General features: G+C 41.7%; 1 protein-coding gene across 2 annotated transcripts in view; it reads right to left on the minus strand.

Annotated features, from left to right (window-relative positions):
• DNAH11 (dynein axonemal heavy chain 11) overlaps positions 1-25,455 on the minus strand; it is a 220,978-nt gene that overhangs the window by 76,058 nt on the left and 119,465 nt on the right. For both annotated transcript variants that reach the window (XM_039342134.1, XM_039342133.1), the window contains exons 58-61: positions 18,328-18,441; positions 12,589-12,732; positions 10,198-10,380; positions 8,051-8,152 (exon numbers count right to left, since the gene is read on the minus strand). In XM_039342134.1, the coding sequence (XP_039198068.1) occupies positions 8,051-8,152; positions 10,198-10,380; positions 12,589-12,732; positions 18,328-18,441 (543 nt within the window). The remainder of the gene's footprint in view (positions 1-8,050; positions 8,153-10,197; positions 10,381-12,588; positions 12,733-18,327; positions 18,442-25,455) is intronic.

Below are 25,455 nucleotides of genomic sequence, written 5' to 3' on the forward strand. Positions count from 1 at the left end.
GGAGAAAGAGAAAGATACACCCAATTGAATGCAGAATTCCAGAGAGTAGCTAGAAGAGATAAGAATGCCTTCTTAAATGAACAGTGCAAAGAAATAGAAGAAAACAACAGAATAGGGAGGACCAGAGATCTCTTCAAGAAAATTGGAGATATGAAGGGAACGTTTCATGCAAAGATGGGCATGATAAAGGACCAAAATGGCAGGGACCTAACAGAGGCAGAAGAGATTAAGAAGAGATGGCAAAACTACACAGAAGAACTATACAAGAATGAGCTTAACGTCCCAGATAACCACAATGAGATGGTCACTGACCTCGAACCAGACATCCTAGAATGTGAAGTGAAATGGGCCTTAGAAAATCTGAGCAACAACAAAGCTAGTGGAGGTGACAGTATTCCAGCTGAGCTATTCAAAATCTTAAAAGACGATGCAGTAAAAGTGCTACACTCAATTTGCCAGCAAATTTGGAAAACTCAACAGTGGCCACAGGATTGGAAAAGGTCAGTTTACATTCCAATTCCAAAGAAAGGCAATGCCAAAGAATGTTCAAACTATCGCACCATTGCACTCATTTCACATGCTAGTAAAGTTATGCTTAAAATCCTACAAGCTAGACTCCAGCAGTATGTGGATCGAGAACTACCAGAAGTACAGGCAGGATTTCGAAGAGGCAGAGGAACTAGAGATCAAATTGCCAACATACGCTGGATCATGGAGAAAGCTAGGGAGTTCCAGAAAAACATCTACTTCTGCTTCATTGACTATGCTAAAGCCTTTGATTGTGTGGATCACAACAAATTGTGGCAAGTTCTTAAAGAGATGGGAATACCAGGCCATCTTATTTGTCTCTTGAGAAACCTATATGCGGGTCAAGAAGCAACAGTGAGAACTGGACACGGAACCACTGATTGGTTCAAAATTGGAAAAGGAGTCCGGCAAGGCTGTATACTGTCGCCCTGCCTATTTAACTTATATGCAGAGCACATCATGAGAAAGGCAGGGCTAGATGAATCAAAAGTTGGAATTAAGATTGCCGGGAGAAATATCAACAACCTAAGATATGCAGATGATACCACTCTAATGGCAGAAAGTGAAGAGGAAGTAAAGAGCCTCTTGATGCGGGTGAAGAAGGAGAGTGCAATATTAAGAAAACCAAAATCATGGAATCCGGCCTTCTCAATTCCTGGCAAATAGATGGGGAAGAAATGGAGGTAGTGACAGATTTTATTTTTCTGGGCTCAAAGATCACCTCAGATGGGGACTGCAGCCAAGAAATTAAAAGACGCTTGCTCCTGGGGAGGAAAGCTATGGCAAATCTAGACAGCATACTAAAAAGCAGAGACATCACCCTGCCAACAAAAGTGCGTATAGTCCAGGCCATGGTTTTCCCAGTTGCAATGTATGGCTGTGAAAGTTGGACCATAAGAAAGGCTGAGCGCCAAAGAATTGAGGCCTTTGAACTATGGTGCTGGAGAAGACTCCTGCGAGTCCCTTGGACTGCAAGGCGTTCAAACCGGTCAGTCCTAGAAGAGATCAACCCCGACTGCTCTTTAGAAGGCCAGATCCTGAAGTTGAAACTCAAATACTTTGGCCACCTAATGAGAAGGAAGGACTCACTAGAGAAGGGCCTAATGCTGGGAAAGATTGCAATAGAAGAAGGGGACGACAGAGAATGAGATGGCTGGATGGAGTCACTGAAGCAGTAGGTGTGAACTTAAATGGACTCCAGAAGATGGTAGAGGACAGGAAGACCTGGAGGAACGTTGTCTATGGGGTCGCGATGGGTTGGACACGACTTCGCAATTAACAACAACAATGACTTTTCTTGCCATATTTGTTAAGTGAATTACTGCAGTTCTTAAATTAGTAACACGGTTGCTAAGTGAGTCTGGCTTACCCATTGACTTTGCTTGTCAGAAGGTTGCAAAAGGGATCACATGACTTCAGGACAATGCAACTGTCCTAAATGTGAGTCAGTTGTCAAGCTTGTAAAAGTAAATCATGTGACCATGGGGATGCTGCAACAATCATAAGTGTGAAAAATGTCATAAATCACTTTTTCAGTGCCATTGTAATTTCAGTCACTAAATGAACTATTATAAGTGGAGGATTAACCTGTTCTTGCTTTTATTACATTAAGCTCTGCTTCTCTTGGGTTTGGCTTTGTGGTGATAGTCCTTTGGCACTGACTGTTCTGGTTTGCCTCTTTGGGTCACTTGTTGCATCTTACCTTGGTCTGCTACAGCTTGATCTTTTCTTTAACCCATTCTCATTCATCACGGTTTGGTTTGGTCACTCTGGCATAGCCCTTTCTGATCAGTTCTGATTGATTTTTGCTTGCATGTGGGGTGTTGTAACAGACGATAATGGCTAGTACTCTTAACATGCTTCCTATTTTTCTTTAAGTTGCCTTCAGCTGCTATCACCCACCTCCTTCAGGTATTTCAAGGCCCATTTCACCACTGCTGCTTCTTTCTTCTAGAGTTTCTGAACTTGAACTTGAATACCCTTTCTCCCAATCTTCTGTTTTCTCCTGCTTTATTTTTTCTCTCTCTAGTTGGGGTGGCTGCCGATGTGGTTGGCTTCCATTAATAAGGTACTTTAAAAAAAAACTTTACTTCTTATCGCAAAATTCTCTTAACACCCTGAGGTGACTCAAAAAATTTTTTATTCGTGAAGTTACAACTTTATTGTTAATTTATGCTACTGCATAAATGTTTATTTTTATAAGATAATAGGCTAAGAAATTATTCAAAGGGACTTGTTGCTATTTATTTCAACTATATGAAAAAAATTATTAAAATTGTCTCCATGAGCATATCCAAAATGATTTTTTATGATACTTTTCACAGATTTAGCCTGTTTTACTCAATGTGGTTATAGGATTATAGATGAAGTTCCCCTTATATTTCTTTATTTGTCGTTTTCCATCTGATCCCCCGAAAAAAAGTTTAATATGACTTTTATCCCATTTTATCCTAGTGAAATAGAATTATACAAGTAGAGGAATTATGATTTTTAAGAGTATGATTTTAAGGCTATTATAATAAATATATTTAAGGCTAGAATTATGAAATATATTTTTATATTGTTCTTTTTAAAGAAGAACATGAATCATGTCAGAAAGGTAGTTGCAAGGGAAATTCTCCTCAGCCGCTACTTGGAAAACATAGTTTATCTGCCTATTTTTAAGCAAATTTTGATTACATCAAGAGAAATCTTGTTTATATATTAAAAACTAAGATTTAAAATTGAAATGTTTCCCAGATTTTTAACAATGCAAAATGTTTTCATGGATAAATTTAGAAAAAGTATTTTAAAATGGTTACTATAACGTTCATTTTGTACTGACAAGAATTAAATTAGTCATTTTGAAGTGTATTTTAGTGGGCATTAAAAATGATAGGTTGTTAGCACAGTACCTCGAAACTGATGATGTATTATTGATTGCCAAGTAATAGCTGCAACATTTATTAATCATTACAGAAAATTACCAGCCAGAAAAAATACTTCTGCATGAAAAATTAGTACAACATTTTCCCTAAGGAAAGGATTGAATTACAGGAAAACATTCCATTGGAAATCCATGAGATGGGGTTGACTATCAATAATTTTATTATTTTTAAAGAAATTCAAGATTCAGAATATGTGCATAATGTAGGCATACTGATAACAAAATCCCAGTGAGCAAAAGGATCAAAGTATACATAAATGTACTGTCCAAAAGGAAAATAATTGCATAGGGTTGTTAGTGTTTTTAACACAGTTATTTGTGCGGTTAAGAATATTAAGGTTGCTGTTAAGAAAAATCAAGCTTTTGATAGTGTGTGCCATACCAAGGGCACTAATCAAATAGGTGGCAAGGAAGAAGGGGAACAAAACAGGTTATATAGAAAACAGTACAGGATCAGTCAAAAAGGACTCAAATGCCTATACACCAATGCACTAAGTATGAAAAATAAACAGAACTAGAAATTCAGGTAAATATGATATTGTTACCATTACAGAAACTTGATGGGATGAAACCCTTGAATGGAATATAAAGCTAAAGGGATTTAAATTGTTTAAAAGAAACATCCCTAATAAAAGAGTAGATGGAGTTGCGCTATATACAGTATAAGAAATAACTACATCTCTATAGAAATATAGCAGAATAATGATGAAAACTGTCTTGAATGCATAAGAAGTAAAAAGGATGACATTGTCATAGGTGTATACCACAGGCCATCCAAACTGAAGAAATAGATGAACTTTTTGCTAGACAATTAGTTAAGGCATGTAGGAAGCACATTACAATAGTAATGGGGAATTAACTACCCTGACATCAGCTGAAGACAAACTCTGCACTTAATGGAAAATCAAACAGATTCCTGACAAACCTAGCAGACAACTTTATCTCCCAAAAAGTAGAAAACGGAACTATAGAACAAAGTGAAACTGGAGTCTTAGACTTTAAGACAGCTGATTTCAATAAACTTAGAGACAGCTTGGGAAGGATTCCATGGATGAGAATCCTCAAGGGGAAAACACCTAAAGAAATTTGGGACATTTGAAAAGTGTCCCAGTTCCAGTGATGAAAAAAAATAAGACATCTCAAAAGAAACAAGCATGGCTCCACAAAGTGATGATAAACTGAAAGACAAGAAGTATAAAATGGGAAAGGGGGCACATAGCAAAGAAAGAATATCAAAAAATAGCCAAAAATAGCCAATAGCAAAGATGAAATCAAGGGAGCAAAAATGAACTAAGGCTTGTGATAAAAGTAAAAAATAACAAAAAAGCTTCTTTCAACATGTAAATAACAAGAAAAAAGTGAAGGAAATTATTAATCCATTAATGGGAAAAAATGGCAAGAAGGTGACGAGTAGCAAGGAGAAAGCAGAACTGCTTTACTCATTTTTTGCATTTGTCTTTATACAAAAGGAAAAAACAGTCAAAATAAGCTAGAAAATGATAAGAGAACACCTATACACTCTAGATCAGACATGTCAAACTCGCGACATCATGTGATGTTGCGCAACATATTGGAGCTTTTTCTCATTGCCAACAATGGGGTGGGCAGTTTCCCAGTGACACATCCGGCCCACAGGCCGACAGTTTGACACCCCTGCTCTAGATGAGTTCAAATCACCAGGATGGTTTACATCCCAAGGTTGTGAAGGAATTGGCAGCTGTGAACCACTGAACAGCCTGTCTCCAGAAGTGAACAACCTGCCTCCAGAAGTTGTGAATGCTCCAATACTGGAAGTTTTAAAGAAGAGACTGGACAACCATTTGTCTGAAATGGTATAGGGTTTCCTGCCTGAGCAGGGGTTGGACTAGAAGCCCTCAAACTCCCTTTCAACATTTTGTTGTTGCTGCTGTTGTTGCTGCTGCTGTTGTTGTTGTTGTTGTTATTATTATTATTAAAAGATCCTGGTGCACTGGGGAACTACTAGATGATTGGAAAAGGTCTGATGTATTTCTCATCTTCAAAAAAGGAAAAAGAAATGAATTCAGGAAACTACAGACCTATCAGCTTGACCTCAATACCTGAGAAGATTCCGGAAAAGATAATCAAGCAACAAATCTGTGAACATCTAGAAACAAATAAAGTCATAACCAGAAGGCAATGTGGGTTTGTCAAAAACATATCATACTGTATCAGACAAATCTTATTGCATTCTTTGAGATTATGATAAAATTAATGGACCAGAGAAATGCCGTGAATATAATTTACTACAGGTAAAGCATTTGATAAAGTAGACCACAATTTACTACTTGATAGGATAGAAAAATGTGGATTAGACAGGATTAACATTAGATGGATTCAAAACTGGCTGACCAACCACAGTCAATATATAGTCCTTAATGGAACTGCATCTACATGGAGGGAAATATGCAGCAGGGTACCCCAAATCTCTGTCTTAGACCTAATACTCTTCAATATCATCAGCAATGATTTAGCCGAGGGGATGGAATGGGAACTCATCAAATTTGCAGATCACACCAAGTTGGTAGGAATAGTCAGCACTGCAGAAGATACCCTCAAAATACAGAATACTGGGCCCTATCTAACAAAATGAAATTCAGTGGTGACAAAAGTAAAATTCTACATTTAGGTAAGAAAAACCAAATGCACAGGTACAGAACTGGTGGAATCTGGTTCAATAGAGGGATCTTGGTATCCTAATGGATAATTAAATATGAGCCAGCAGTGTCCTGCAGTTGCCAAAAAAGCCAATGTAATCATAGGCTACATTAACAGAGGGATCAAGATTATGTGAAGTATCATATGCTTTTGCTAATCCTATTGTGCCTGGGAAGTTCATTAAAACTAACAAAAAGATGTAATTCTAATAATTCCGAATTACCATTCAGAGGGATAAAATCAAGATCATGGGAAGTGTTAATGCTTTGTAATGCCCTGATAAGATCACACTTGGAATATTACATCCAGTTTTGGTCTCCATGATACAAAAAAGATGTTGAGACTCTAGAAAGAGTGCAGAGAAGAGCAACAAAGATGATTAAGGAACTGGAGGCTAAAATATATGAAGAAGGATTACAGGAATTGGGCATGTCTAGTTTAATGAAAAGAAGGATTAGGGGATTGATATAATAGCAGTGTTCCAATATCTCAGGAGTTGCCACAAAGAAGAGGGAGTCAAGCTATTCTCCAAAGCACTGAAGGCAGAACAAGAAGCAATGGATGGAAACTAATCAAGGAAAGAAGCAACCTAGAACTAAGGAAAAATTTCCTGACAGAACAGTTAATCACTGGAATGACTTGCCTCCAGAAGTTGTGGCTGCTCCAACACTGGAGGTTTTTAAGAAGATATTGGACACCCATTTGTCTGAAATGTTATAGGGCAGTGGTGGCGAACCTATGGCGTGTGTCAGAGGTGGCACTCAGAGCCCTCTCTGTGGGCACGCACACTGTCGCCCCAGCCCCGGCTCCCCCTACAGCTTCCTCCTCTCCAGCAGCCCTCCCAGAGGAGAGTCGCCCCTGAGCGTGGCCCGCGTGGAGCAGCGCAGCCAAGCACATAGCAGCTGGAGAGCAGGGACAAGACTCTGCCATGTCCCAGATGATGCTGCTGGTCCTGGGTGGAGGGTTTGGCCACCATGGTGCTGCAGGGCTGCCTGGGCAATCTGCTGCGGCAGGCCGTGCAGGCGGTGGGTGGCCCTGTAGGCAGGTGGGGCAGAGCGGGAGTGGGGCAGGTGCAGGGGGTGGAATGGGCAGGGTGGGGACAGAGTGGGGGCAGGGCAGTTTTGGGGCACTCGGTCTCTAAAAGATTCGCCATCACTGTTATAGGGTTTCCTGCTTGAGCAGGGGGCTGAACTAGAATACCTCCAAGGTCCTTTCCAACTCTGTTGTTCTATTAGAATGATATTGAATTTTGTCATAAACACAACTAAATAATTTAAATCAGATTAAGCCGAGGTTATATTCATATCTGGGAGATGTGATGGCTCAGTAATTAAAGATGCTGAGCTTGTCAGCTTTCCACCTGACAGCCTGGGTTCGAGACCTGATGCTGCACGATGGAGTGAATGCCCATTACTTGCCTCAGCTCTTGCACACCCAGCAGCTCAAAAGCTTGCAAGTGCAAGTGGATAAATAAGTACCACTTTGGTGGGAAGCTAACAACATTCTATCTTGTTCAGTGTATAGTCATGCTGGCCACATGACCATGGAAATGGACACTCTGGTTCCCTCAGCTAAGAAATGGAAATGAGCACCACTCCCTAGAGTTGGAAACTCTTTTACTGTTATATGAATACATTTCAGCATAATTGAGAACTTTAATTATAACTAGGAATTAATCAAAATAGCTTGCATTTATTTTACAAAAGGGATGGATCATACTTAGCTGGTCCATGGAAAAGCCATGAAAATGCCAAATTCAACCACCTCTTGTCTTTGACATCACAATAACAATTGATATTCTAAAAGTATAAGGCAATAAGATCTTTTCTATTTACATATATCACTTAGCATTATTACAAGAAATAAAAATATTATGTTTCCTTAGGAATGGAATTATGCTAGGACTGGAATTATACTTACAGCAAGTTTTTTTCTGATAGCTTCCAGCTTTTCAGTAGCTGCTGCAAGCTCAACATTTGCTTGGATCAATGCTTGACGTTTTGGCTCCACATCACAGTATACCTAGGAAACAAGCAGTCCACAATATCTGTACCAAATGATTTATAAAACAGAACTATAATACTGTTTTAAGAGAATATATTCTGCATTTACATAGTTCATTAGACAATATTTCAAATGGAATGGATTGCTTCTTTTCAAGATTTTTTTCTGGATGCCCTTCAATCATAAGAAGGAACTCTCAGAACACATAAATCTCGGTTATTGATATATATTCAGAAAAAATAGCATAAAATATACATTCAGAAAAATAAATTCAGAAAATAGCATACAACAATACGGTAGATAATCTAATACTTTTCAAGTAATTTTTTGATGTCACATTTGTGTGGGTTTATTTGTAGAGTTTTTAAACTGCTGTTTAAAATTTTGTAATTCACTGGAAGATGATCAATTTCAGTGGATTACAATAATGCTTTTTAACTTCTTGTGTTTTCCCATACAGTGTTAGAGCTGGTTTCTAAACCACTAGTATAGTACAGAGATTTTTTTCTGGAGCATCAGGTAGTTAAACTCAGGTAGTGTTCTTATTTGTTTATTTAAGATTAAAAGTTCAATCACAGAGATTTAAATTTCAGTGTAACTGGAAATAGTTTGCTCACACATTGCAAGTATGAACAATGAGTGCAGACAACAACATCTACACATGTAAAATCAGTAATCATTTTTATTAATAGCAATAGTGAGAGAGAAGTATGGTATTACTCCAGGTTTAAGCAGCCTGTTTAGCAAGTACAAATAGTCCTTGCTTAATGACCATTAGTTCAGTGACTGTTTGATATTACAACACGCAGAACAAATGATATTTGTGTCTGGTCCTTAAAGTTACAGCCACTGCAGCACGCCCTCCATCGTTAAAATTCAGAGAATTTATACACAGGAAGCCTCAGATACACTCCCCTTCCCCGAATCTTCAAATGCCACTGGAGAATATATATGAAGCCTGAAACACTGCTTCTAGTCAAGAAACCCTAAGACTAACACAGATAACTCTATGGTCTGATACCTACATTCATGCTCAAGAATCAAATTATATTTTTCTGTTTACAAATTCAGGTGCTTGGCAGCTTGTTTGTATTTACGACACTAGCATGTATTTCAGCTCCTCTAATCTTCCTCCATCTCAGTCCTTTTGGCCATCCTTCACTCTACAACCCATCTATGCTCCCCCCCCCCCAATAATCCCCTGCAGATTTTCCTTCCATTGCTGATAAGTCAACTAGAAATCTTTCTGGAAACAGAGATCCGAAAGATACTGAGCTTCTATGGTTTCTTCAGTGATACCATCCTAACCATTTTAACCATCAGATGAGGCTAGATCATATTTTCCCATCATCAAAGTGAAAGGTAGCAATTCTTCCTCCTCCTGTCAGGAGGAAATAATAATTCAGACCCATTTTGATGGAAGAATAGGATGTTGTACGGAAAAGAAGGAGTAATCATATTAGTTTGCTGAAAAGAAGCATCCTTAATGGAAGAAGACCACTACTTTAGTCAATTCAACAGCCTTAGGATGATGGGCTTTAAATCAAAAGATCTGAAACTATGCATTTCAGGATGCTTCTACTACATTGTAATTTAAAATGGATACCATCTTCACTTGATAGTCAAACATACTTACTCTGTCCCTAAAAACCAAGAATGGGAAGAAGATCTGAAATGTCAGATGCTTTTGAAGATTAATCCCTTGTATTCACATATACAAATATATATCACACACATACCACACACAAACATTTATTCATGGGTCATCATAAGGCTGACAATATGGAAAACATTGGGCACTGCATTGTTATCTATTTTTTGTTTTCTGTCCACTTTTACTTTTTTCTGTGCACTATCTATACTTTAATTTGGAAGTATATTCTTTTCAGGCAAATAAGTATCTATGTTATAACAATAGTAACTAATGATAATAATAAATTCAGTATGCATCTTTAATAATGTGTATACAATATATTATTTTATCTCTGCTGGCAATATTTCTACTATGAATTATAGCACATTTAAACATTATACTGTAGGCTCAGTTAAATCAAAAGGTATACCTCATAGAATTTTACTATGTTGATAACCCAGGCACAAAGACCAGCCGCTGCAAATGATTTGGTACGCACGAGATTTGGACTGAATTCAGAATCTTTCAAATAATGTTCCTTCAACACTTTCAAACAATTCTCTGGGATATGTTCTTTATCGTAGTTAATTAAGGCTTGTAAGAATTCATCAACCTGGAAGGTAGCAATTAAGGCACCTAACCTGTTATCATTAAACAACACTGCAACTTCAAAAGCTGATTCCACAGTTTAATTTTTTTTAAAATCCAAACAAATAAGAGTGCCTAGAAAATAACAAAATAAATATATATGAAACATTGGGTTATATAACATATTTGAAGCTTATCTTCAATCTAGAAGTAGTTCCTAATAATGGAAAAACTGAGTTAAGCCTTTCCCCCAATACTAATATAAATCTTTTTTGCTTCATGTTTCTTATGTGGAAAGATTTTTAGATTTTTTTTAAAAAAGAAAACAGAAATTGCTATTTTTTTTACATATGCTTTGCTTAAACCAGTTCAAAAATGCTTTTTTAAAAAAATACTCCTGATCTACTTGGGAAATTACCAATGATAACTGCTGACAAAAATCTTCATCCTACTATTGTTATTTGTCATTAAACTAAATACTATCTGTAAACAGATATAGAATGAGTGTGCATAACCTATGTGCAAACTTTCCATTTTAAGTATTTAGGTATTCAATTTCAGAATACTGGTGCCTGGACTAAACATCGAACCCAGGTGCTGAATTCGGCCTCCTGTAGCCATCAGCAGATTATAAGATTCTTTTTTACCCAAGGAGGCCAGTTTACTCCTTCTGCTCTGCATATATATAAAGCCAAAATCCTGGCCCAAACTCTTTATGAAATTCCCATATGGATACGAGGCTTCAAGGATTGTATTGAAAGAACCCAGGCTGTTTTTCTTAGGAAACTTCTGGGTCTTCCTCCCTGTGTTGGATGTACCTGGAACTGGGCATTTGTTCAGTCGAATGCATGGTGTGGATTAACACCTTTAAATGGTGGTTTCGGGTGCTCTTTTCAGCAGTCCCTGGTAGCTACCTCTCCCTGGTTCTTGTTGACTCTCATACTTCTCGTTGGGAGAGAGAGCTGACGAAGAAACTCCACTTGCTAGGTTTTATGGGGGATGCTCTGGGAGATTATGGTCTCAAGGAAGCCCAGTTTAGGGTAGTCCAATGGCTTGTGGACATATATTTGTAATACTTAAGAGCCAGAGCCAACAACATCTGCTCCCCTTTGATCTTCAGCCATTCTAATAATTATGGATTGAGGATGTCTTCATATTTCTAACCATCCCCATGTACAGAAGAGTCTTTTCCCTAGCCTTTTTCAATGTCTTGCCCTCAGCACTACTCAATGGGTGATTCAAGAGGCTCCTGTTTAGTGAGAGACTATGCCCCTGTGATAGAGCTGAAGGTGAAACTATGGAGCATGTCTTATCATTCTGCCCTATGTACAATACAGTCAGAATTAAATTATTGTCTCTCCTTGGAATTGATCCCTCTGGTTCTAAGGTTAGTAATTTGGTCTTATATTATCTAGGGGATGGCTTCTCCTATATTACTTGTCAGGTTTCTAAATTTCTTTTAAGAGCTGTAACAATTAGAGGAGAATGTTGTAATTCCCTTTAGCCAAGGCTTCTGGTGTTAATTGTTTGTGATTATATTTTTCTTGTGTTTTCTTTTGTTGCACTTGCATTTTGGTCTGTGACCGCAAAATAAAAAAAAATATTATTATTATGTGCAAACTTTCTATATTTTTAAAATAGTAAATAATGCTCCAAAGGAAACATTGCTAAACACCTCCAAGCCTCACAGCGGCCATTGGCTCTTGTGGTCCTACCACACACTAGCATCAACAGCTGGACAGTGTGCTTATGATTCTTTTGTAACCTGCAATGATTTTTAATTAATCAATTCCCATTTTCAGGCTCTGCAGGCCTGTTATAAAAGAGGACTTAGGATCACAGAATATTTAAATAAGAAATGATATATAGGATATCATTTAAAGTATTAATTTTTTTAAAAAAAATAATGTCAAATAACTAGTTCACGTTTTTCAAAACTAGATTCTGCAAGCAATCTTCTGCGACTAAAAGGAAAAGGATCTTCACAATGAGCTACAATGATGGTGGTGCATTGGAAACCTCAAAGGCACTTAGTCATCTATTCATACATCAGTACTGTTCTTCAGGATATTGATAGCAATTTTTGCTAGAGTGGAAAGGAGAAGGCTTTTAAGCTGCCTTTCAAAGGTCTCTTTTTATTAGAGTTTCTTGGAATTTTTGTTTTTAATGAACAAGTTCCATCCCTGAAAAAATATGAAAAATATATTTTAGCAAATGCCAATATTGCAAATACCTTTCCCATGAAAAGTTTAGCAGCTTTCCAAGTTCGATCTCTTGGTACTTTTCCTTTATTTGCCAAAAGGACCATGACTGCAGCTATGACATTGGTCACTGCAACTGGTGGATTAGGGAAAGCTTTCAATTCAGAAAGGTTCACCTGAAAACAAAAGACCAGACATAATTATTTCAAAAATAAAATGCAACTTTTAAGTAATATGGTGGACTAACTTTTTCCAGTAGTAAGGGGAATTTAGGTAAGTAAAGTGAAACCATAAAAAAGATACCTATTCACATACCTGAACAGAAAACTTTTATTAAAATTAGAGTATAATTGGGATAACCAGCTTCAAGTCTCTATCTAACCATTAAGTACACTCCGTGCTCTTTGGACCAATATCAGCTTAATCTGTGTTACAGGTTTGTAGTGTCAGGACAGAATAAGGGTGTAATGCATTGCTGTGAATTACTTGGAGATGTTGAAAAAATGGTTATAAGACTGTCAGTTAAAAGCCAGACTTGCTGTCTATATGCTAATTATCTTGTGTTAAAGCGGGAACTAATACTTGAATCCTATTGGCCGCCTCCTAGTTGCTGAGTGTATAAACAGGGGTGGAGCATTAGCCAGGCTTCTGTTTAAACCTTTAATAAAGAGATGTTTGTTCACTTGCTGCCTTGTCGATGCCTCACCGAGCACCAAACTTAACAGTGGCGACAAAGGTGGGATGTGCTGCCAAACTCGAAGAGCTGAGTCACTAAGGGATAAGCCAAGCAATGACGCCTTGGTTGGGGCCGCGTCCTCCCTCTCATTCGTGTCAGTACAAAAATGCTGGAGGAAGAGAACTCCCAAGGAACCATTCCTGGGAGATTAGAAGAAGCCTAGGCAGCACAAGGCATTGCAAGGCCAAAACCAAAAACAACTCACCATGGCCAAACTCAGGAAACTCTCAGAATTTGACATCGCACATCCAGAGAGATGGAGCTCGTACGTCGTGAGAGTTGAGAATTACTTAAGAGTCAACCAAGTTCGTGAAGATGGCTTGAAGGCTGCAACGCTGCTATGTGTTTGTGGCCAGGCGACATTTGAGATTGCCAAAAATTTAATAGCTCCAGTGCCTCTTGAATCTGTTGTTTATTCTGAACTTAAGAAAATGCTCAAAGAACACTTTGAGCCGAAGCTATCAGTCATTGCCTGGAGACATGCCTTCGAAAAAAGAGACCAACGATCGAGCGAATCGGCTGCTGAATTCATTGCTGCCCCTCATCGAGTGGCCTGACTGTGCAAGTTTAAAGATCTTGAAGAGAGACTGCAAGACCGCTTAGTGTGCGGATCTCCAACAGAAATTGTACGCTAGAGAGACTATTTCATTTCAAGATCCCCTAAGAGAGATCATAGCCGAAGAAGTCACTGGGGGGAGCGTCAAGGCCTTATGGCTCTCCAGAAACCTTCCCTGCATAGGCTGTCCACCAGGAAGGCGCTGAGAGGGCCAAAGACTCCAAATCAGATTAAGAGATCAATTGGTTGTAGCAGCCACCAGAAAGAAGGCCACAATGCCAGTTGACAAGGTAGTGCCCTTTTCTCAATATGCGGGGTGTGGAGGCTGACACAAATGCACAGACTGCTGGTTCTGCACAGCAACATGCCGGGCATGTGGCAAACAAGGTCACATCACTGCAGTCTGTCAGGTCATCGGAGAGAGAGTCCACCAGAAGAGTTTCCCCGGAAAGGTAGCAGGGCCCCAGGACAATACAGGATGAGCTATTGCGCCACTAGGAAGAGCGTACTTAGAACAGGTGTCCAATGCCCTTTTAAGGAAAAACTGCGGCTCAGAGTCAAGCTGCAGGGAGTTCCATGCAACATGGAACTACACATGGGGTCCACATTATCTATAATTTCCCAGGGGACTTTGAAACACATTTGCAGTCGCAGCAGCAAAAGAGTTAAGCTCAAGCCATCGAACCTTGTTTTAACGGATTTCCAAAACTCTCGAGTAACTGTCAAGGGAGAAGCTACACACAGGGTGCAATTCAAGTATTTGAGGGCCCCCTGGAAGTTGTAGTAGTTGAGGGCAACCGCACAAGCCTCATTGGGCTTGTTTGGTTTGATGCATTGGGAATGAATGTAGCTGGAATAAACAGCACTCAAGCAGTGGACTTAGCAGCAGTCAGCCGGGAGTTTGCTGATGTTTTAGCCCTCACTTAGAGAAATATAAAGGTCCTTTCATAGCCCTTTGGCTTGATCCTGCCATAACTCCAATAAGAATCAAGTCACGTAGAGTGCCCTTCGCCCTCAAGCATAAGATCAATGCAGAGCTGGACAAGCTGGTGCAGCAAGGATCCTGCGGCCAGTTGATAGCAGTCAATGGGAAACCCCCAGAGTTACACCACTTAAGGCCAATGGAGAGGTACGAATATGTGCAGATTACATGTGCACTATCAATAGAGCACTCCAACAACATGTATATCCGGTGCCTGTAGTCAGCCACATTTTAGTGCACTACAGGTAGGTTGCATCTTTGCCAAGTTAGATTTGGCTCAAGCCTATCAGCAACTGCTGGTGGATGATGCCACAGCAGAAGTTCAAACCATAGTTACTCACAGAGGAGATTTCAAGGTTAAGCACCTACAATTCGGGGTCAGTGTTACCCTGGGCCTTTACCAGGGAGTGATGGAGCGCACACTCAAGGGTATTCCAGGTATGTGCCCATATTTCAATGATGTCCTCATAGCTGGGGAATCAGTTGAAAAATTGCCAGAATGGCTCAAGGCCGTCCTTCAGCTCTTCCGCGAAGCAGGGCTGAAGCTGAAGCGGAAAAAATGTAAGATTGGGGTAGCTTCAACTGAGTTCCTCGGTTTCTGTATAGATGCCCAAGGCATTCATCCTGCTGAATCCAAGCTCAAAGCAATTCAGCAGGCCCCCAGTCCAAAATCAAAGGGGGAGCTCCAAGTGTTTCTAGGACTGCTCAATTTTTATCACGCCTTCCTACCCCACAAGGCCGTAGTGGCAGATCCGTTACACAGGGTCTTGGACAAACATGCACAAAACTCAATTTTGATGCATTTTAACGAAAAGCTGCCTGTCTGCATTGCTTGTGATACATCACCATATGAAGTTGGAGCTGTGCTGAGTCATTTAATTGCTGACGGAAGGCAAATTCCAATAGCCTATTACTCAAAGACCTTGTCCTCTGCAGAACATAATTACGCTCAAATAGATAAAGAGGCCATGGCCATAGTGGTGGGGATCAAGAAGTTTCATGGCTATTTGTATGGTAGGCCAATCCTGGGGTTGTTCACAACGAACAAGCAAACACCCAGATCATATCTCCTAGGAGGTTGAGGTGGTCAATATTCCTGTCAGCATATAATTTCAGTTTGATTCATAAACCAGGTAGGGAAATGGGCCATGCAGACAGCCTTAGCATACTGCCCCTGCCGCAGTTAGAGCCCAACCTCACTCCAGCCACACGTATCCTGACTATTCAGGACCTGCCTGAGTCTCCCCTTAATGCAAGGGATGTGGCTGCCGAGACAGCTTCAGATACTGCGTACTCACAAGATGGGCGGAAAATAGTCCCAGGACTAACTTTCAGAGTTTCAGTAGGAGGAAGGATGAGTTGTCAGCTCACAGGGTGTGCGTCTTGTGGGGTAGTTGGGTGGTAGTCCCAAATCACTGAGGACTAGAGCAGGGCTTTTCAACCAGTGGTACGGGTACCACCTGTGGTACATTGGCACCTGGCAAGTGGTATATGACCATCCTAGAAAAGTGGTAGTGGGGGAGGGGAATAAGAGCACCGCCGGGCAGGCAGGCAGGTATCTTGCTCAGCTGAGCCTTGGGGGGCACTTTTTTCAGTGCCATTGTAACTTCAAACAGTCACTAAGCGAACTGTTGTAAGTCGAGGACTACCTGTACTTTATCACTTTTTTCCTTTTTTTTGGTCATCAAGTTTTTGACACCTTGCTAGGTGACTGGTGGTGCTCGGATATTGCCATATCCTAAAAGTGGTACAATGGGTGAAAAGGTTGGTAAGCCCTGGACTAGAGTCTTGGAGTCTCTGCATGAGGGACATCCGGGAATAGTTCGGATGAAGGCACGCACGCAAAGCTACCATTGGTGGCCTGGGCTGCACAAAGATATTGAGGTTCAGGTACACAGCTGCCACATTTGCCAGCAATCTAGGCCAGAGATGCCCCATGGCCCCAGTCCACCAATGGGAAACCACACATGCCCCCTGGTCCAGGATCCACATCTATTATGCAGGATTTTTCCAGGGACAACTCTTCCTCATTGTGGTAGACAGTCACTCCAAGTGGTTAGAGGTCCCCACTATGACTACTGCCAGGACCATCCAGGAGCTGCGCAGAATCTTTGCCACACACGGGTTACCTGATGTGATTGTCTCAGACAATGGGGCTCAATTTACTGCTTCAGAATTTCAGTCCTTCTTAAGGGCTAATATGATCAGACATGCCACATCAGCCCCTTTTCACCTGGCCTCAAATGGCCAAGCGGAGCACATGGTTCAAACAACTAAAGAATCCTTGAAGAGGATAGTAACTGGTAACTGGCAACACAGACTGGCAGATTTCCTACTCTGCCAACGCACAACCCCATGCACTTCCACGGGCAGAAGACCAGCAGAATTAAGATGGGGCGGGTGCTTGATCACAAAGCTGGATCGCTTACATCCAGATAGAGTTGCCTCACAAGCAACACAGCGAAAGCCACCATGGCACTTGCAAGTTGACAACCCGGTCTGGGCGAGGAACTATGGGCAAGGGGCATTATGGGTGGTAGCTGTGGTTTGTAAGGTGACTGGGCCACTTTCGTACAAAATGGTCCTGGAAGACAGTCGCATGCTACGCAGGCACATTGACCGACTGCTGCAGAGGTTAGCAACCCAGCCAATAACTCATAACTCTAGTGACAGTCAAACTTGGGAGCAGCACGATTGCAGTACTGCATCAGATTATGCCAGCGATGGCAGAGCTCTCCGACTAAGGGATGAGACTCAAGCGTCTGGTGAGTCAGTCCCAACCACCGATGCTGCAACCAATGGGCAATGCCAGCAGACGGCTCCATTTTCTGGACTAGTGGACTCTGTTTCACCTGTGGACACTGGCTCGGGTCTACCTGGACAGACCAGCCCCAGAGACTCAATTCTATCCGTGATGAATGGGTCTCATAGCCCACATCTTCCAAGCCTGGCAGGTGAGCTGATAGACCGGAGGCCTCCAGCAGTTCCGAGGCATTTGGAATGGGCAAGAAGGCCAGCAACGTATTTAAGGGAATATGTTCAACAAATATCCTTATGAACTATCTAGGGAGAAGGGGTGTAATGTATTGCTGTGAATTACTTGGAAATGTTGAAAAAACAATCATAAGATTCTGTCAGTTAAGATCCAGACTTGCTGTCTACATGCTAATTATCTTGTGTTAAGGTGGGAACTAATACTTGAATCCTATTGGCCGTCACCTAATTGCTGAGTGTATAAATAGGAGTGGAGTGGCAGTTATCCAGGCTTCTGTTTAAACCTTTAATAAAGAGTTGTTTATTCACCTGCTGCCTCATCCATGCCTCACCGAGCACCAGACTTAACAAGCCTATCTTGATCTCCAATAAGAAAGGTGTCATGATGATGATGTGAATAACAATGTTTTATATGATAATTCCCAAAATTAAAAGAGTTTTGTTAAAATAAATCACCAATTTATCACTCAGCAAAAATAATCATGCAATGCTTTGATATTTACCTTATTAAGGGTATTTAAAGCTGCAGTAGCATCTACCAAAGCAGGTTCAGCTTTCATCAAATCATCTTCACATTCCTTCTGCCTCCGAGATACCTCTGCTTGAATTGCAGCCACCTATAGCAACACAGATGCTTAGTTTTAACTGAATATTCTGTAAGACTTCATAACTTGAAAATACAGTAAATGCCAATAAAACTTATGCTGAGTAAATATGATTCATATTAGTCTGAAATAGTAAGCAACATTTTGTTTTACAAGTAACAGAACTTGTAACACTGTGGCTGGAATTGATTAAGCTACTACATTTAAATGAGAGTTGTGTGTATGTTGTGTGGAGAATAGCATTATTATTTATGACTGTGAATGTGAATGTTCCGCATGCTGTGGAGAAGAAAAAAACAATTTGCTAATCCTATAATGTCTGAATGGTTATCAAAGAGAAGTTGACATACATTTTCTTCTTCAGAAGAGAGATTCACAACTTTCTTCTGCATAAGGGCCAAAGGCCCTGCCTGAGAATGGTTGTTGAGTTGCTCTTTCTCTCTGTGTTGGGCAAATACACCAGTACTACAGAAAATTCTTTGGGGTGAATCACCAAGATGCATTTCATTCTTAGGGAAAACAAGAGTGTACTCTGCAGAATCATGAGGCAAGAGACCTCAGTGACTGAGGGTTGGTTGAATATATATTTCTTTTTTTTGGAACTACAGTCCAAATTTGGGACTACACCATCAAATTTCAGGTTGTGGATTGCATATGGCTTGGAAGCTGTAGATTGCATACCCTTATTTTAGGAAAGGAAAATGGCTGGAAATTGCAGGGATGAAGAAAAAATGAAATTCCTTAAAGAGTTTCAATATTATCCTTAAATTTTCTTATTTATATATTGCACTAAGTCCCTCTCAGTATAGCTTAAAATTATTTATGATTTTTGAGAAAGAAAATATCAACGTGATATTGAATTATAAACTGAGAGTTGCGTTAATATGGTAGTTATTAATTTGAAGTAGTAATGATTTTTGACTGTAAATAACTCTTTTATTTTTCTGATGGAGGTTCAAAATTAATTTATTTGTAGAAGAAATACAAACTGAGATCTCGTCTTTGACTATGATGACTCTTTCATTAAGTGGTTAGACAATACAAAAATGATATGCATTACTGAAAGATTGGATTAAGAAATTCTACATTTTTTTTTGTTCAAATTTTATCTAAAACACTATAAATTGTCTTTGGAATATTTAAAGAAGACTTTTCCAAACTAATGCTCTCTTAAATAATAGGACTATATATGTAGGATTTCCAGTTAAGATACTCAATGCTCATGCGAGTGTGAAGTTCTGGGAATTCATGAATTTGTATTTCATTCATCTGGAAGGAATCAAGCTGGAATGCTATTTTAAATGAAAATACTGTACAGGTAGTCCTCGACTTACAACAGTTCATTTAGTGACCATTCAAAGTTACAATAGCACTGAAAAAAGTGACTTATGACCATTTTTCACACTTAAGACTATTGCAACATCCTCATGATCATGTGATCCAAATTCAGACATCTCATATTTATGATGGTTGAAGTGTTCCGGGGTCATGTGATCCCTTTTTTCCAACCTTTTGACAAGCAAAGTCAATGGGGAAGCCAGATTCATTTAACAACTGTGTTACTAACTAAACAACTGCAGTGAGTCATTTAACAACTGTGGCAAGAAAGGGCATAAAATGGGGCAAAATTCATTTAACAAATGTCTCACTTAGAGGTTTTAGGGTCAATTGTGGTTGTAAGTCAAGGACTATCTATATCTTGAAGCTGCCCATCTTCAAATATACTTTTCAAAATATGATAAATGCAGGAAGAGTTCTACTTGAAAGCAGTTGCTCCTGGATCCAGATTCCCACATTTGTCTCCATTCAGTGTATAATTCCTGGTGTATCTCCTTGGTGTGCCTTAGTGTGATTGGCTGAAAAAATAGTTATGGCACAAAGCAACTGATTTGCCCTTGATACTGAAAGTTGAAAATATACCAGTTTTCACTTTCTCAGCACAGTAGCAAGAAATTATTGAATTAACCAAGGAAGAAAGGACTGATTTCTGTCAGTCAAGGGCCACACAGTACCTATGAACTGTCTAAAGATGCCTAGGCATATTTTATAAAATGAAGAGAAAACATACCCAGTGCTACTAAATTATATAACATGAAGATTGTTAAGTCCTTCGCGAAATGGCAATGACACGAGAAGCAGTTGTAGTTCTCAGGAACCTCTTTATTTCTGTTCAGCATACTGGTTACAAGACGCCGACAACTCCCAAATCTCCCTGCCCTTTTTATAGGCGATTCCCGGGCCAAACTGCAACATTTGGCACGCTTGCACTCGCACATGCGCGCGAGTGCTGGCGACAGCCAGTCTGGTCCCGGGCAGCTTGCACCTGCCCGGGACCGTTGCAATGCCCCGAGCCTGCTTTCACAGGCTCAGGACATAATACCCCTTCCCCCCCGGCTAGGACTATGATCATACAAATAATAATATACAACCCAATACGAGTGTGGTACCCATACTAGCTTTGTACCAATTATCCCTTTTGCTTCTATTGTTTCCCAGTATTCTATTTCCTATGTGTACAGGAATACTCTCTGTTAACTCTGTTTTGCCAGTAGGGTTACAAAATCTTCTAAATACTTAGGAGATCTTTTAGCTCTCTGTGACCTCCTGACTTCTGGGTACCTTCCAAGTACCCTTTGACTGAGGGGTGATGTATGCTTGTCCCCCTTGCTAGGCCCTGGTGATCCCCAAGGATTGTGCTCCAATGCCTGGCCTGCTTGCTTGCCCACCGGGCTCGTCAGGCCAGGGCTTCTTTCTCTGTTTGACCTGTTTGTCCTGCCTGGCTGCAGGCTCTCTGGCCCTCTTAAGTGACTGTCACTATTGGGCAACTCTGTAGAACCTCCCAGGTCTGTCCTAGACCTCTCAAGAGGTTGTATTTCCCCGTGTTCCCGTTCTGTACCCGGGCTTGCTGGGGTTTCAGTACTGTCCCAAAACTCAGTTGTCCCCTGAGTAGTGCCAGAGGTGTTGTAGTCGGGATTCGGTTCCTCGACCACCTCCCTGTGTGCTTTCCCCCTTCTAGGGAGAGGGGCAATTTTGGGCCAACTAGACGGAATGTGTGCTAGCTCTCTTGCAGGGTGTGGGTTGTTTGGACGCTCCTGGATATCCTCCCTGACTGGAGTACTGAGTGATGCAGGTGAGTAGTGATTATGCCCCCGGGGTGACTCCCTGGCTGGAGTAGGCACTGGTGCCTGAGTTCTAGTTGGGCTCGATGAATTCCTGTTTGGAGCACTCGCAGAATCTCGGAATGAGCTGTCTGTAGTTCCCTCGTTAATGATAGGCGGCAGCCCGCACTCTTCCCTTTGCCCAAAGGGGTCCCCCCCCCTGGAAAAGAACCAGGAGTCTCAGTGGGAAGGTCCCGTCTAGTGCGGAGCTGGTCGATGTGTCGCAGGACACGACCGTCGTCCAGGGAAACCTCGTAGGATAAAGGACCTGTGACCCTGGACACAGTGGCAGGGACCCATGAATGACCAGGCCCGTAGTTACAAGTCCAAACCAGGGCACCCACAAGCAGTTGTCTAGGTGCCCTGGGGTATGTGATTGTGGAAGGTAGTCTGTCCGGGTGCAACCGGTCAAGCTTGGTGGTCAGTTTGCGCCCCCAACGAAGTTCAGCTGGGCTCCTCCCGGTAGAAGTGGAAGGTGTAGTGCGATAAGAAAGGAGGAAGTCAGCCAACCTGTGATGCCAGTCTCCATAGGTAATTTTCTTCAAAGCGTTCTTGGTGATGCGAACCATGCGTTCAGCCATACCGTTGGTGGACGGGTGGAAAGGCGCAGAGGTGGCATGACGAATCATGTTGGCCTGTAAGAAAGCTTGGAATTCGGAAGAAGTGAATTGAGGGCCATTGTCAGATACGAGGACATCAGGAAGCCCGTGTGCAGCAAAAATCCCCCTCAGTACTTGAATAGTCTTTGCAGTGATGGTGGAGGAGACAGGTACAACCTCAAGCCATTTTGAATGGCTGTCAACCAGGACCAAGAAGAATTGACCCTGAAATGGCCCAGCGTAGTCAATGTGCACCCTAGACCATGGAGACTGTGTTTCCTCCCATCTATGTACAGGAGCTTGGGGCATTTCAGGGTGAGAGCGCTGAAAAAGGTGGCATGCATGCACCTTAGCCTCAATGTCTCTGTCTAATCCAGGCCACCACAAATGGCTGCGCGCAAGCGCCTTCATACGTACAATGCCAGAATGACCCTCGTGGAGGGAACCTAAGACCCTAGTCCTCATTGAGGCAGGAATGACAACTCTGCTCCCCCAAAGCAGACAACCCTGGAAAGTGGATAACTCGTTCCTTTTGGACCAGAAACTCTGAAACTCAGTGCCTGGACAGCTCTCTGGCCATCCAGATAAAACCCAAGATAGGACACGAGAAAGTGTGAGATCTGTGGCTGATTCAGCGCCACATCCCTGGCATCTAAAGGGGACTCAGGCAAGGCCTGAATGGAGAGGATATTGATTGTTGGTGCAGGGTCAGCTTCTATTACTGGCAGGGGTAATCTACTGAGGCCGTCAGCGTGGCCCATTTCTTTCCCAGGTTTGTGAAATAAGGAAAAATCGTAGGCAGACAGAAAGATAGACCATCTCAGCATTCTGGGAGAGATGATTTGGGGAGTTTGTTTATGTGTGGTAAACAGCCCCAACAAAGGCTTATGGTCAGTGAAGACCGTGAAATGCCTGCCATATAGGAAATCATGGAACTTTTTGATTCCAGCAACAACAGCTAAAGCCTCCCTGTCAATTTGAGCATAATTTCGCTCCGCTGAAGACAAGGTTCTGGAGTAATATGCAACAGGAACCTGAGTTCCATCCGGTCTGAGGTGGCTTAGTACAGCTCCCACCCCATAAGGAGAAGCATCACAAGCGATGCACACAGGAAGGGATTCATTGAAATGTGCAAGCACACTGTTAGAAGTGAGTAAGGCCTTAACCTCATTGAAACTTGCTTCGTGTTTTTGTGACCACTGCCACACTGCCTGTTTGTCCAGGAGCCTATGAAGAGGCTCGGCTACACTAGCCTTGTTTGGAAGGAAGGAGTTGTAAAAGTTCAGAAGGCCCAGAAAGGCCTGTAGTTCGGCCTTGGACTTTGGCCTAGGAGCATGCATAATAGCTTTCAATTTGGATTCAGCAGGGTGAATCCCGGTAGCATCAATTTTGAATCCCAGAAAATCTGTAGAAGGTACCCCAATTTTATATTTGTCCTTCTTAAGTTTGAGGCCCGTCTTCCTGAACCTCAGCAGGACAGCCCTTAATCTCTCAGCTAAGTTGTGTGTAGAGTCTCCAGCAATTAAGACATCATCAAAATAGGGGCAAACCCCTGGTATACCCCGTAGTATGTTTTCCATTATGCTTTGGAAAATTCCAAGAGCAACATTTACTCCAAATTGTAACCTCTTTACCTTGAATGCCCCCCTGTGGGTCACAATGGTTTGAGCTACAGCAGCATCATCATCAACAGGCAACTGTTGATACGCCTGAGCTAGGTCAAGCTTTGCAAAAACACGTCCCCCCTTGAGGGAGGCCAGAATATGACTGACCACGGGAACAGGATAGGCACGTTGCTGCAATGCCTTATTCAGAGTGCATTTGTAATCTGCACAGATGCGAATGTCCCCATTTGCCTTAAGAGGCGTGACAATGGGGGTCTCCCAAGGACTGGAGTCGACAGGTTCCAAAACTCCTTGCTGAATCAATTTGTCCAATTCGGTGTCAATTTTACCTTTCAAGGCAAAAGGAACCCTTCTTGCTTTAATTCTAATAGGGGTGACAGTTGGGTCTAATTTCAGTGACACAGGGGGTCCTTTGTATGTGCCCAGCTGTGGGCTGAAAACATCTGCAAATTCTTTGCAGACTTCTTGTAGGTCTACTGTTTGCAAGCTATTGAGCCCTGTGACGTGTATTCCCAAGGCCTCAAACCAATCGAGTCCTATGAGACTCGTTCGCTCACCCCCTACTACTATTACATCTAGTGGACCTTCAAAATCCTTATACTGTACGTTAAGGGTGGCCTCCCCCTTAACACACACTCTGGAGTTTTGAAAGTCTGTTAACCCAATGTCGGAAGGCCTCAGCTTGGCCTGAAATCCACTGCCAGAACAAATCTTCCTAAACGTGTGCATGGAAATGATTGAAAGTGCAGACTCCGTATCCAGTTTCATAGCCAATGGAACCCCTTGTAGCTTCACTTTAAGTGACAGCTTTTTCTTAATGGGCTTGTATGTGCCTGTCCTATAAATGCTTCTTCGCGAAGCACAGAAACCCACCCTGTTTTGGCTGGGGACCCTGGTACCTTTCAGGCGCAATTCTTCCTGAGGTTGTACCTTCGGATGGCCCAGACACACAGCTGCAATGTGTCCCTGTTTTCTGCATGCCCTACAGATAGCGGAGTGGAATCTACAGTCGGTCCTCTTATGGCGACCTCCACAACCGAGGCACTTGGGGAAAGCTGAAGAGCTTTCCTTCTGTTTCCCTTCTTTCGTGGGGTAGAGACGGTCTACTTCATCGTCAGGATCCTCCTCTGGGTTCCTTTGGACTCCTTCCTGGTGCACGGACACAGTTTCTGGAGTGCTTCTGATCGGCCTCATGTTCTTGATGGCACCGCCCGCTGCCTCTTCTGCAGTAACCTCTCTCAAGGCATCTTGGAATGATAAGTCTTCTTTAGCGAAAAGCCTCTGCTGCAATTCTCTATGCCTCAGTCCGCATACAAATCTGTCTCTCAGCCGTTCTTCTAGATCCTTGAACTCGCAGTGTTTAGCCGCTTTTCTCAGTGCAGCAATGTATTCTTTGGCTGATTCTCTGGGTCGCTGATCCCTCTGTTTGAAGGTGTGGCGCCAAGCGATGACGGACAACTTGGGCTGGAAGTGTTCCTTTAGTAGTTTTTTGAGATCTGTGTAGTTAACAGATTCTAGAGGTACAGGTGCTGCTATGTTTTCACCGATTTCGAATGCGTCTTGACCGCAAACGCACAGCAGGGTGGCGGCTTTTAAACTATCTTCTCTTACTTGATTGACTTTAAGATAGTTTTCCACCCTGGC

The sequence above is a fragment of the Crotalus tigris genome, unplaced genomic scaffold (assembly GCF_016545835.1).
Source record: "Crotalus tigris isolate CLP2741 ecotype Arizona unplaced genomic scaffold, ASM1654583v1 scf7180000017774.6281472, whole genome shotgun sequence".
Taxonomy (NCBI): Eukaryota; Metazoa; Chordata; class Lepidosauria; order Squamata; family Viperidae; genus Crotalus; species Crotalus tigris.